This window comes from Rhineura floridana, chromosome 3 (assembly GCF_030035675.1).
Source record: "Rhineura floridana isolate rRhiFlo1 chromosome 3, rRhiFlo1.hap2, whole genome shotgun sequence".
NCBI lineage: Eukaryota > Metazoa > Chordata > Lepidosauria > Squamata > Rhineuridae > Rhineura > Rhineura floridana.
Genome location: NC_084482.1, coordinates 182064618 through 182079541, shown reverse-complemented (window position 1 = coordinate 182079541; position 14924 = coordinate 182064618). Strand labels below are relative to the sequence as shown.

Here is a 14924-nt window from a genome sequence, read left to right as displayed (position 1 = left end):
CTCTTTATACTCATGGAAGACTCTGCTGGATCAAAGAGTGCAGGAAAAAAACTGTATACATCTCATTATAGTGTGCTTGAAAGAATGCTTATTTAATGGGAGAACTGTAGGAAGGATGTGTGTCACAAGCGAGGCAAAACCCCATGATCTGGGATTTGTTTGTCAGTGAGCTGTTTCTCACATTATGGGTTTGTTTTATGACAGGAGTGCTCCTACAAGCAGCCCCCATGTCTTAAATCACATAACAAGCTACGATGAAGCTATGATCTCAGTGAGTTATGGTAACTTTACTAGATATGATAAAGCATAACAGGAACTTATAAGCCATTCCATCAGGCTGTGACAGTGAAAGGGAAGCATCTCTTCGCTCTCCTGAGAACATAAGAAAAGCCCCACTGCATAAAGCCAAAGGCCCATCTAGTCCAGCATCCTTGTTTGCAACCAGATGACTTTCAGAAGCCTGCAGGCAGGAACCAAATGTTATAACACTCTTTCCGCTTGTGATTCCTAACAATTTCAGAGCCATACTGGAGGGAGTGGAGGGAGAACATAGCTATCACAGCTAATACCCAGTGATACACCCATCCTCCACAAATTTGACTAAGCCTCTTTTAAAGCCATCCAAATTGCCAGCTATCACTAAGGCTGTATACTCACTAGTCGCCAGATCAAAGTGTTTCCATTAGCCACACCTGGAAGGGGAATGAGTTGATCTGCCAATCAGTTGTGAAATCCCTTTGAAGCTGATTTTTTTTTTTAAAAAAAAAGCACATTCAAGCTGCTCCCACCAGGTTTTACAGTAAAAAGGGGGAGGGGGTTGACTAGCATCATGTGTCCCCATTCTCAGAAGAGAGAGGTGGAGACACTCTGGAACTGACAGAACAAGGAGTGTGTTTCTGCCCTAAATCTAATGGGAGCAAATTCCATAGTTTAACTATGGGCTGTGTGAAGAAGTACTTTCTTTTGTCTGTCCTGAATCTTCCAACCAACAGCTTCACCAGATGTCCTTGAATTCTTTATAATATTGTGAGAGATTGAGAAAAACTTCTCTATCCACTTTCTCCACACCATATACTTCTATCATGTCTTCCCCTTCCTCACTTTTTTCTAATCTAAAATGTCCCAAAAGTTGTAGTCTTTCCTCATAGGGGAGTTGCTCCAGCCCCTTCCAGGTGTATTCTAATATGCAACTAGACCAGTGTTTAAAACAATTGTGCAGTGGGAAGTAAGCTTTTGTGCAGTTGAGCATGTGGGATGTAATAAGGAGCTAGGTAGTTTCTAAAAAATAAATAGATGAGAAAAGATAAAAAGAAGATAAATACTAGTGCCTTTCAAATCTTAATAACCTTTTCCTAGTAGTAGTTAGTGCTTTTTTGTTTAAAAAATGAGGTGCTGGTACTCATGGCTTAATAAAAGTACTGTGGGTGCCACCACGAAATGGCTGGCATGGGCAGTAAAAAAAGCGGTGCTGGTACTCCATGCTAGTGAATACTGTCACAAAAAAGTCCCACTAATAGTATATTATGGGGCTAATTACTTGACTAGTTTTGGGGCGGGCAGTATACTGGCTGCTTGTGCAACAGGACAAAAAGTTTAGAATAAACCTTGAGGCCCTTTAATCTTTTTGGTTGCAGTTTTCCAAACCTTTTCCAGTTCTACAATATGTTTTTGAGGTGAGACAACCAGAACTTTTCATAGTATTTGAAGTGGGGTTGCACTATACATTTGTATGTAAACCAAACAAGCAAACAGAAAAAAAGTTACTTATCCTTAGTTTAGAAAAAAAGAGTTCAGGATAAATAATGCATAAATATAAGAATTTTAATATATCAAACAATAAAAGCAAACTAGATATATATTCCGAAGGCACTTACATCACCAGTTAATGAGGCAAATGCCTGGTGTTTGGTGCTTTGGCCAGATGCATTTTGACAACCTGTTTTCCTCTGTGGCCAAGTGCATAAAATCTAACATAAAAATACAAATAGTGTTGGTTAGTCCCTCAAAAGGACATGAAGCAACCAGGACTGTACACAGTATTCAAAGTGTGGTTGCACTATAGATTTGTATAACGGCATTATGATATTTGCAGTTTTATTTTCACTCTTTTTGCTAATGGTCCCTAACACGGAATTCACTCTTTTCACAGAGGGACACTGGATCGACATTTTCATTGAGCTATCCACTACAACCCCAAGGCCTCGTTCCTGGTCAGTCACTGCCACCTCAGACACCATATGAAATTAGTGTTCTTTGCCACAATATGCATTACATACGTGAAAGATCGTATACCATCTTATCAGGAGTTCTGTTCCACACAACTTAGGAAATGGACTTTAGTGTAGTGGCACCTACCCTTTGGAATTCCCTCCCCTTAAATATTAAACAGGCACCATCTGCGTTATCTTTTTGGTGCCTACTGAAGACATTCCTCTTTCAACAAGCCATTTAAGTAGAGATCTTATCCCAGTTTGAGTCCATTTTGGAATTGCTTTTTAAGATGTTTTTTAAAAAATGCTTTTAAAGATGTTTTGTTTTAATATATTTTAAAGTATTTTTTGTGTTTTGTTTGCCACCTGGGCTCCTACTGGGAGGAAGAGTGGGATATAAATGTAAATAACAACAATATACTTGCTTACAATGAATTGCATTTTCCATTTTACTGCCCACTCACCCAATTTGGAGAAATCCTTTTGGAGCTCTTCTCAATCACTTTTTGTTTTAACCTCTGAATAAGTTGGCATCAGCAAAGTTGGCTTTCTCACTGCTCACCCTTAAATGTAGATCAGTCTTGCCCAACATTTGGGTCCCCAAATATTGCTGAACTACAACTCCCATCACCCCCAGCCAGCATGGACAGTCATCAGGAATTATGAGAACTGTAATCCAGCAATATCCAAGGGCCCATAAGTTGGGAAAAACTGATCTAGATCATGTACAAATAAGTTTAAAAGCACAGCTCCCAGTTCTGGTCCTTGGAAGACTCTGCTTTCTTCATCCCTCTGTCAGAAGAACTGGCCATTTATTCCTCCTTTCTGCTTCCCATAACCAATTACTTATCCATAATTGGGCCACCTCTTATTCCATGACTAATAAGCTTACTAAAGAGTCTTTGGTTAAGGTATTCTTGCCTGTTATAGCTTCATTGATTCTACATGTTAACCATACTGGCATCCTCTTGGCCATGATGGTACATTTTCTACTCTGAAATATAAATTTTAGCTGAGGCTCTGTTACTGTGGTTCTGAATAGCCCTGAAACATTCTGGAGAGATTTTACTCTCTTCACTTTCCCTTCAACTTCCTTTTACCAGTCTTCTCTTCTTATTTTATTAAGTTTCTTCTTTTAAAGTCAAATGTGACAGCGTTGGACTTTCTTGGCAACTGTCCTCTTACATAAATATTGAATTTTATAGCACTGTGGTCAGTTACATCTCACACAAGGTCCTGGGTGGCAGATGCCACTTAAGATTAAGTCCAGGGTTGCCACCCCCCTGGTCGATTATATGATCAGGGCACAGGGTATCTAGAAGTTTTAATTCTTTGTCATGACAGGAACATGCATGCACCCAGTCTAAGTGAGAGTAACTGAAGCCACCCATTACTACAGCACTTCTTCCTTTGGATGCCATCTTGATTTCATTCTAGATCTCAAGATCACCATGGGCAGACAGATGATAGTATGTCCCCAGTATGAAACCATTCTTTGGACCTGGCATCACCACCAACAGCAATGATTTGGAAGAGTCTGCCCCTCCTGTGATTTCTAGCTCATTCAATTCTATGTTGTCTTTGACATACAGAGTGATGCCCTCTGCAGTTTGTCCTTTCCAGTCCTTCCTATAGGGTTGGTATCCAGAGATAACTGTGTCCCACTGGTTCTCTCCATTCCACTGGGTTTCTGTTATGCCCAAGACCAAGAACTCCAGCTCTCCCATATTTACTTGGAGGATTTTAGCACTAGCATATAAATGCCTACACATGGCCCCTCTCTACATATGTCTTTGGCACATGCATTTTACCCTATGGTATTTTGGCCTCTTTGAATTGCTAATCTGTGCCTCTGCACTTTCAGTATCTCATTCTACCCCTTCCCAGCTCCATCAGGCTCTCTCTCCATTAACTGTCATGTAACCATTCAGAAAAACATTCTATCAGGTGGCAGCAAGGGGAGAAAGGGGAAGCAGGGCCACTCCATCGGCTCTGTTTTGAGGCCATCAGTATTTGGTTCATTGTCTCTTTGAACTGTTTCCATTCCATCTGGTCATTATAGGAACTAGTGCCCAAGTATGTTTTTATTTTTCTTCTTTTCTCCCAATCCCTTGTTCCATGTCTTTTATATTGTAAGCCCTGGAGCAGGGACTATTTTATTTCTGAACCCTGTAAGCCACTCTGGGAGCCTTTTTTGATCAAGAAGCAGAGTCAAAACAGCAAAAATAAATAAATGAGATTGTTGTTGAATCAAAGTCACACTGGGGTCAAGAACTAGGTGGTTCAGAAGAAAAATGATGTACTGTTGCAGAGGTGATAGTGGGTCATTGTCAATATGTTCAGTAGTGACAGCCATAAAAATAGATTCTTTGGACCAAGAGCCATTTGTATGTCTCTACTGCAATGGTCCAAGCTTAGGAAGACAGAGAACCTTCTTTTGAGGCCCACCACAATTAGGTGGTCATGACAAAAGATAGACTGGGATTGAAAGCTGAGGAAGAGGGGTGAGGTAGCAATGAGGCTGACATTGTACAAATCTTGCTGCCACTTTGCCCCTCCCCTTCTCCCTCTCATTTAGCAGCAGTGATGCAACCTACCAGGGGTCAGATGAGCATCACTGTCCACTGCTGTCTCAGGACAAAATCAACGTTCTAAGATGAACCTCTGTAAGGAAATGTTAAAAGCTGCTACTGCTGGTGGAAGCACAAGCTCTTATCTGGCAGCTCTATGTCTCTTCCAATCACTGCATAGCAAAACTGTATCTTTAAAACACACCATCGGCTTCTGTCCAGAAAACCAAATGGATTCCCCTAAAAGAAGACACCCATATCAGCCCTAGTGGTTACCTTCTTGGTGTTTTACAGTCAGCTTTTGATACATGAATGAACCTGGCTCTTTTAAAACAGAATGGCTTCTTTTTGCCATTAAAGGACATTTACAGGAGGTGCAATACAATTTTTAAAATGGCTCCTTAAAGGCTGTCAGTGATTGCCCTGGAAATATACATTGTGATTGCCCAGGTGAGGACTGGCCCTACCCTTAGAATGAGTGAGGCAGCTGCCTCGGGCAGTAGATGCTGGAGGGTAGAAGCAGTGCCCACTCTAGTACCCTCTGTTGTGGTAAAGCACCCTACCAGAGTTCAAGCAAGATTCGACTGCCAGTCCTGTTGGTATCTGTACATCGCATGTAGAGAGGAGGGAACATCATCTTCACCTCAGGCATCAAAACCTCTTGGGTCACTCCTGGCCCCAATCCCAAAAATATATATTTTAATTATAACCATCTATGTGGAAAGAGGTGCAAGAGGTCTTGCACATTTGCAATATATTAAAGGCACTGGAATCTAATTAGGCAAACAGAAAAAATGTCTCTTCTCCCATGCATTTCCCAGACTCCCAAAATATATTGTTTTCTGACTTTGTCTCACAATTTGTAGCTGCCTGATTAAAACCAATTTACAGTGCAGCTCCCTGTGCTGCTCAATTAATTCCAAGGGGTGAGCAGCTCCAAGGGTTTTGTTGGAGGAAATAATTGAGCCTTGTTTACTTGTGAGGGGTCTATTGTTCATGACATAGTAGCAACAATTACAGCTTCAGTGTAAATATATAACAACAAAATACACACGGAGTCGCCTCTTCCATTTTACCTGCCAGCATTTTTGCCTGTCAGTTGGACCTACCTGGCCCTGAACAAATTCTTTCATTAGCGTTTTATTAAATCTTGCTATTGTTTGGGATATACGAGCAGCTGAACGGCAGCTCCGACTGAACTCTCAGAGCGTTCATAACTTAACATACTTGAATAGCTTGTTATAGCCAGGGGCCCTTCAGTCAAGAACTTAGGTCAGGGCTGGCCCAAGACCTTTTGCTGCCTGAGAGGGGTGAAACAAATAGAACCCCTTCCCCCAGTCATGGTGCATAGTATCCCGGGGCTTGTCAAGTTATTTTAACACCTGAGGCAGAAACTTCCACAAGAATCTCTTCTTGAAAGTCAAAGTGCAACAATAATAAATTCAATAACTATTTCATGTCACCAAAAATCTTTTGCATGAGGTGGCCACGTCACTCTGTTTAATGATAGGGCCAGCCCTGACTTAGGGCCTTACCTTCCCACGTTAGGCTGGAACGTGGTGATCAGCTTTTAAATGTTACTGCAGAACCATTGGATGAACCCACAGGGAAACGGGTCAGATGTGGCTGCCACCTTAAATTGTGGAAGGGGCCATAACCCAACGGTACAGAGCACATGCTTTGCATGCAGACGGTCCCAGGGTCAGTCTCTGGCATCTTCAGTCAAAAGGACCAGGTAGCAGGTGATAGGAAAGACCACTCTGTCTGAAACCCTGGAGAGCCACGGCCCATCAGAGCAGACAATACTGGGCTAGGCAAACAAATAGCCTGACCTGGCTCAAGGCAACTTTCCCTCTTAACATAGGAGCACAGGAAGCTGCCCGATGTCAAGTCAGAACAATGGCACATCTAACTTAGGGCTGTCCACACTGACTGGCAGTAGCTCTCAGGCAGGGGACATTCCTAGCCCCATCTAGAGATGTCAGGGGTTGAACCTGGGGTCTTCTACGTGCAAAGCAGATGCTACAGCCCTTCTTTTGAAAGTGGAGGTCCTAATATGTGTGACTGTGGATTCAGAACTAGAGAGTGGTAATTATTCTGAATTGGGGTCAAAGGTATGATCTTGACAAGGCTGTGCAAATGCAGTTTGCTTTTGTTAATTGTTGTGTGCCGTTTGAGTCTTTCTTTCTGGAAATCCCAAATTCCTTCCAACTCAAATTGTCAGGATGTGCTAGAATAAATTCTGAACTATAAAGCTAGAATTCAGCAGCCCACAGTCCTGAGAGGCAGAATCAGATAAGTACTGTTAATTGTGCTAAAAGCAGCACAAGGGCAACAAGGGACCAAACAACGTGCAAGGAGCTGCAAGAGAAGAATGTTAGGACCTATTGCTAGATTTGTCTTGTGTTCATTTGTAGGCAGCATGCAATATTTACAATGACTTAAATAAAAGAAATAGACTTTGTCCTTGTTCTCCTTTTATGCCCATATTCTCATTGTAATGAAAGTAGTCCTCCAAGAAGATTTAGTAAATTGGTTTGAGTGTAGAATGCTGCAATATGTCATCTGCTTTCCAACTCTGCCTAGTTATATGGTTCAGCACTGGTTGTTTTTGTACTCTGAATGTTTACCTAATACATGGGTAGCCAACATGGTGCCCTCCAGTTGTTGTTGGCCTTTCACTCCCATCATCCCTCACCATTGGCCATGCTGGCTGAGGCTGATGACAGTTGGAATCCAACAACATCTGGAGGGTATCACATTGCTCAGTAGTGGCTGGTGGCTCCATGTCAGTGGGCCAGTGGAATCCTCTCTGGCACCTTGGACAGCTTCTTGGAAGTTCAGACTAAAACCCAGAGCGGATTCCACTGCCCCACTGACTTGGAGCCACCAGCTACCACTGACATTGCTACCTCTGGCCTAACACTAGACTTTACCTGCCGGCTCTAGCTTTTTGACAATGCTCTCTGTCTCTTCAAGGCTAGACTTGGCAATGTGGCTTGCCTGTACTAAATTTTGACATTCATAAATTTTAGGGAACTGCCCTTCCCCATGAGACTGCATAGGTCAGCCATATAGAAATGATGGGGGAAATGTGGCCCTTCCGATGTTGTTGGACCAGCTCTCATCAGCCCCAGCCAGCATGGCCAATGATCAGAGATGGTGGGAATTGTAGTCCAGCAATATCTGGAAGGGCACTGCTGCCTTACAGGGTTCAACAGAGCCCTGTTTCTCCCTGCCCCACAACACGTGTACCAGGATGAAACACAGGATCAGGTCTGTCTGTTTATGCTCCCCCCCCCGGTCAAATTCCCTCTACCTGGCTAAATTACTGCAGAGACCACCTATTCCCTCAAACTGCTGTCCTGCACATGCACATGCATTTTTGGGTTCTGGCAGTATTTGTTTGTTTTGGGTTGTATCCAATGCTAATCCTACTTAGAGTAAACCCATTGAAGTTAATGGACCTGACTAAATTAGTTTTATTAATTTCAGTGGGTCTATTCTGGAACTTAGTTGAATACAACCCTTTAAATCAAAACATGATATATTTGTTTAGGGTATGCCACTAACAGTGGATTATTCATTTGGATTGGGCCACTTACAAGCATACTATGAACATTCTGTGCATGTAAAAAAATAAGTATTTTTCTTTGAAAAATATTGGAAAATATGATAAATGCCAAGGACGGTGAGGCTGAGTCATGTATGTCATGAGCTGCAGTGACTAAAAAGGGTATATTAAATCCATTGTGTCCTGAGAGCAATTCTATGTGACTAAGGGCTCTTTTCTGCTCTTTGTGCTAGCTCCCTTAGCAATTGTCCATCCCTTGGCTTCGTTTAGACATTCAAACATATGTTGTTGTTGTTGTTATTTGCTCTCTTTTTTTCAAAAAAAGTGAACTCAAAGCAACTTACAAAAACAAACATTAAAAACAAGAGTAAAAACAATCAACAATACGAGAGAGAGAGAGAGAGAGAGAGAGAGAGAGAGAGAGAGAGAGAGAGAGAGAGATCCAAGTCAACGCCACCCCACTAAAAGATGGGCAAGTGACTTAGATGTCCTCTTTTGGTGTATCTCCAATAATGGTCCAAATTGTGATATGTGCACTTCCTCCACAGTGAGGTGTATGAGTGCAAAAAACCTCTGGGACCCTGGGGGAGAAACCAGAGCTCCTGCACAAAATAAAGGACAAGGGCATATACACAAACAGCACACACACTCTGTCAGAGTTTCTCTGATTGTCACAATCTGTCCAGAAAATGTTTAGCCCATGGCAGGAAAAATGTACCAAGTGTAAGGGAATGGAAAATGCTAAATTCTTGTCAGATATGGCTGTTCCCCCCCCCCTTTTCTCTTTACCATAGCAGATGTCAAGTATAGGATCAGAAGTGCTGGGGAAGACTGCCTTTCTCTGTGTGGCTGTATTAGCACAAGCAGAGAAAAGAGTGGCACTTGCATTGCAGTGATATAGGGCTTCACATACATGATCTTGCAACTGTTGCAGCAATTATGTATGGTCAGTATTTATCCTGTATTGTGGGGGGGGGGAGAGACTGTAGGGAGTAAAGCACCAACACTTGCAATAAGTAACCTGAACTGGTGGGGAGCAATAGACAGAAAGGCAACCTATTTTTCCCTTGCTGATTCCTTCTTTAAATGTGTTTGTTTTGCTCCGGCTTTACTGCCCTCCTTTTCTGTTAGTCAGAGATAGAGCCTTTGTGTGCAAGCCTCACGGCTCCACAATGGCCACATATGTATCTGCAGTCGGTATGACTTTATTTCCCAGTAGTAATAAACCTTATGTTTCTTTATTCTTTCAACCAACAGTGTTACCAGACTATTTCTGCATTCCTCTACAATATACACCAAACTCTAACAGAGGCAGAGCTAGTGATTCACCTAAGACCACATTGTGAACTGGGTACAACAGAATGGCAATGTTGATCACACCAATTCTATGTCTGTTTTCACTGTGATCAGTTCAAGGTGTTATGGATTCAACATTTACTCTAATACAGGTCACATTCTTCCGTGGGCAAACTTCAGGGGGGTTTGCATCCCAGTGGTGGCTGGGACCAGAGGCAAAAATGGGTTGAGCACATGATGCAACTCATTATCTTTGTACGGAAGACTACATTCCAGGCATGTGAAAGCCCAAGATTTCTACACTGTATACATGCAAGCAAAAGGGAAGGGCCAATGAGGATTGTAGCCTAGGTAGTGTTTGTGGCTTGGGGAAAGTCCCAAGGGCCAGACAGGGAGGCTTGGAGGGCCACATTTGGCTTCTGAGCCTGAGGTTCTCCAACCTTTCTCCAATAGTTTAGGAGATTATCATGTCCACTACACTTCACCATTTCTTAATGTGGGGTGAGAAGCACAATACTGAGTAAGTTCATAGTGGGCTACTTGTTGAAGAGTTCATTGCACACTCAGGTCTAGGTTCAGTTGGGTAGTATAAAATGAGTCAAAAGAGACCAGCAACTTTTTTTTTTAGTTTGCTTTACATCCTGCACTGTGTTCATCGTCAGAACAATCCTGTAAGACAGGCCATAATTATTATTGCACAAATGGAAGACGGACTCTGACAAACCTGTCTACTCAAAACTAACTGGGCATAGGATTGCAGCCTGAGATGCAGTGCCTGGCCAATGTGAATAGCACAATGAATCCATTAGCAGAGGGGAAATTTCAGTCCAACAACTCTTTCTCCTGGATAACAGCTGGTCTCCACTGTTAGGGGGAAATGTCTAGGTGAATCAAACAGTGGCACATTGTATGCATTGGGAGAACGGGTTGTACATTTTCTATAAATAAAGTTGATCATCATGGGAAGTTGTATGAAGGTATAACTTTATTATATTTTATTATCCATTGATTCACCATTAGAATTCCTCGCAGACTGTAGTTTGGTGATTTCGCTTCTGCTCTGGAATGTCCTTGTGCCATTTTGCATTGATATATTACTGCATGTAATATCTGATAACCTGAAATTACTCTTCTAAGTTGTTGGATGCAGTCTTGTGAGACAAATGGCTAGTGCTTAGAACATGAGGCATTTTCTTTAAGCATGGCTCCTGATTCAGAATGTAAAAAAATCAATGATGTCTGAAGAATTGTGAGAGGACTTCCTAAATAAGGCTCATCATGTTGAATTAAATCGGTGCAAAATGGGCATGAGGAGTCAGTGTGTCCTAAAAGGATAGTACTAATGAGGGCTAACCCGTAGATAAAAGCAGGAGGTAATCACTAAAAATGAAGCTAGTAAAGGATAGGAAATGTCAGCAATGCTTTCATTTGATGAAAATATGTTGGTTTCCTGGGAGGGTTTTTTTTTTAGTTAACTCCCACCAAACTTTCAGCATGGGATGTTTATACATCTAAGTCAGAGCCAATATGGCACCCTCCAGATGTTGGGATCCAGCTACCATCATCCCTGACCATTGCTAGTGGTTGTAGGAGCTTACAGAAGTTAAAGTCCAATGATGCTTGGAGGGCATATGCTGGCTATCCCTAATCTAAACAAATAAAATTAGATAAACAGCTTCTAATAATTCTGCTTATTCTCATTTGGGAGCTGCAACCCTTTGAAATACTGTTTCTCTGGGAGGGCCAATCACTGACTTTTGATTTAACACTGGTGTAGTATCATTAAGAAAATTAAGAATATACTGCAAGAACCTGTTGACTTTCACTTGCCTCTCCCCTCTTTCAGAGCACAGCTGTAACTGTTCAGTCATAACTGCTATTCCATAAATGTTTATATGTGCTAAAATTACATCGATGGATAAGCTAAAATATTTTTCTCCCACAGCTTTTTGCAATCTTTGCATTTGCAACATGTGGTGGCTATTCTGGAGGACTGCGGCTCAGAGTGGACTGTGCAAACAAGACAGAAAGTGACCTCAGCATTGACATAGCCTTTGCCTATCCATTCAGGTAATGTATTGTAGTTCATTATCATTCACATGCAAAAGCGTAACGCATCACTGGGACTCATGGGGTTGTATTCAATATAGTGCTAAGGTGAACATTTTGTCAGTGCAAGGATTCCTCCTTGCTCAATGGAACACTTTCCCCTTCTCCTCCCCTGCATGCCCCCTAAATCTCTTATGGGGTACCCCCAACCCTCTGGAGCAGATTTGGGCACGACACAGGATGCATACAGGGGGGAGAGGAGGGGAAATCACCTTGTGCCAGCAGAAGTATTTTGTTGCACATTGCACATTGCTATCTCATAGCAATGGACAATCCACCATTGTCTACTGTAGTTCAGCATAGACACCTGTTTACTGTAGATGATTCCTGCTGAAAAAGACATATTGTAGCTAAGGTGTTTTTATTTATTAGTGCATTTCTAGTTGCTTCTACATGAGAACCCTTGCTTTCCCACAATTAGCTGAAAGTAGAATTAAAATGAAGATTCTAAAGAAGCACTCGGATTGGCTCCTGCTGGTCCACCACCTCACCCTTCCCCCTCCTTCTCTCCCTCCCGGTAAGTAGCAGCAATTCACCTGCTGGGAAGCTGTCACAGCAGTTCTGCCCCACCCAGCAAGCTGCTTCTGGAAGCACTCTGTACTATATGGCAGTGTCCTTCCCCACGGCTAAGATCTTCCTATAATGTTTAGTCACAAATCCTGGTTAGCAGTAGTAATTAAAAGTTTCCATCTTGTAAATTCTGCCCATTTGTTTTAATTATTATTCCTAATGAGAAGAGGTGTGAGAATAGTGGTGAATACCCTCTGAATTGTTCCTTGAATAGCCTCTCAAGTGCCTCCAATTTAATTACTTTTTTAAATAGGAAAATAATGCTGTTTTGGTATTAAGCATGAGGTGGTGAATGTGCCGAGCTGGTTGCTTGTTGTGATAATGGACTGGATGAGGGCCAATAAACTGAAGCTTAATCCAGGCAAGACTGAAATGCTGCTAGTGGGTGGTTCTTCTGACTGGATGATTGGTGTAGAGCCTGCTCTGAAAGAGCAGGTCCATAGGGTGTATTTTTTGGGGGGGTTCCTCCTGTATCTACTGCTGTCACTTGAGTGCCTTCCACTGGCTTTGATTAGTGGCCCAGCTACAGCCCTATCTGGACAGGAATAACCTGGCTACAACAATCTATGCTCTGGTAACTTCAAGATTAGGTTATTGCAATGTGCTTTTATGTGGGATTGCCTTTGAAGATGGTGAGGAAGCCTACTGCAGAATATGACCAGCTGATTACTGAGAGATTTAAGGCAAGCAGATCACAGCGCTGGCTGCCCTTATGTTTCCGGGCCCAATTCAAAGTCCTGGTTTGTTCTTCATCTGAAGCCATCCTCTGGGTGCCCCCTCTGAGGGAGGTTCAAAGAGTGTCAACAATGGAGATAAGGATTTTGGTTGTGGCTCCCCAGCTGTGGAATGCTCTCTCCAGTGAGGTCTGCCTGGCACCATCATTAATATATTTCAGGTAGCAGGTTAAGAACTATTGTTTCCCTCAGGCATTTGACAGATTATGACAAGTTGGCTGATGGCCTATTTGATGGAATGGTTTTGCTGCTGAAGTTTGTTGTTGTTTCTGCTGAGTCTGCTTATGAGCTAGTGAAATGGCTTAGAATCATAGAATAGTAGAGTTGGAAGGGGCCTACTTTGAGTCCAACCCTCTGCTCAATGCAGGAATGCAAATCAAAGCATTCCCGACAGATGGCTGTCCAGCTGCCTCTTGAATGCCTCCAGTGTCGGAGAGCCCACTACCTCTCTAGGTAATTGGTTCCATTGTCATATGGCTCTAACAGTTAGGACGTTTTTCCTGATGTCCAGTCGAAATCTGGCTTCCTCCAACTTGAGCCCATTATTTCGTGTCCTGCACTCTGGGATGATCAAGAAGAGATCCCAGCCCTCCTCTATGTGACAACCTTTCATGTACTTGAAGAATGCTATATATCTCCCCTCAGTCTTCTCTCCTCCAGGCTAAACATGCCCAGTTCTTTCAGTCTCTCATACACTTTACTGAAGTGTATTGTTTTTAGTTTAACATTATATTGTCTTAGCTCTTACACTTCTGTAAGTCGCTTAGAGAGTTTTTTGTAGTGACTACTAAGTTAAATAAATAAATAAATAAATTAGAATGTCTGTCTCAACCAACAAATTGACTTTTTAAAACATTAGCTTTGCAAAAGATGCAAAGGTGGCTACAGTTCATAGAATCTGAGATAAAATGTCCTAGAAAACAATTTACTTAATCTAGAGATAATTCTGATGCATTTCACTAGCTTGTTTTATATGATATACAAGTGTGGAAATTAGGGTGAGGGTCCAGTGCCAAAAGTTAACAATTAAATATTTGTAGGAGTCCACTGTTAATAAGAGATAATGCTTTCACAAGCAGATGTGACTCAAAAAAGTCTGGATATCTGCCTTCTCTACCCGCCTTGCATCTAAACTGTCATGCCCTACACTATAAAAAGTTCCCAAACCTAAAAGTAGGATTCATAGATATCTATTTCTTTCCATACAAATTCTATTTCAAGAAATGTTTTTTAAAGAAGGAATCACCATCTGCCGGTAAAATGGCTCTTTCCATCAGATGTTTGCTGTTTTGCTTTTGAATTTCATTTATGCTTTTATTGATAGTAATGATGTTCTCTAAATGGATCTGAGCAGCTGGCAAAATTGTGAATTGTTGTTAATTTATGAGATATTTATGGCATACTTGTGCTCCATAGGTTGTGCTGCCCTTTATTACAAGTGTTCTTTTGCTAACTTTGCTGTGTTCTACACAGTCTTTCATCTCTTGCTTCTTTTAGTATTCATGAAGCAGCTTCAGAAAATTGTGTTATGCAAATTTATAATTCGATTCCCTTCCAAACAAGTCACATTTCATGAGCATTCTTTACAGAATAAATGCTATAAAGGGAGGGGAGAGTTCTGTAATAGAAGTTATTAAAATGTTGGTTTATATATTTGATTAGTGTATAATAATATCTATTTTAGGGTCAGTTAAAGAAAGCTTGAAAGCATTATTTGGCCCAGTTTGGAAATACATAGCTTATTGAGCAGAGATATATGTAAGCTTTCTGCCTGCACACTCAATCCTTACACCTCCCTCCTCCTTTCTTTCGTGTGCTGTGATTAAAGACTTCCTTAGTTAATTAACCATAGTTTCCTGAG

General features: G+C 41.7%; 1 protein-coding gene across 2 annotated transcripts in view; it reads left to right on the top strand.

Annotated features, from left to right (window-relative positions):
* SYNPR (synaptoporin) overlaps positions 1 to 14924 on the top strand; it is a 289300-nt gene that overhangs the window by 217106 nt on the left and 57270 nt on the right. For both annotated transcript variants that reach the window (XM_061618735.1, XM_061618736.1), the window contains one exon: positions 11596 to 11720. In XM_061618735.1, the coding sequence (XP_061474719.1) occupies positions 11596 to 11720 (125 nt within the window). The remainder of the gene's footprint in view (positions 1 to 11595; positions 11721 to 14924) is intronic.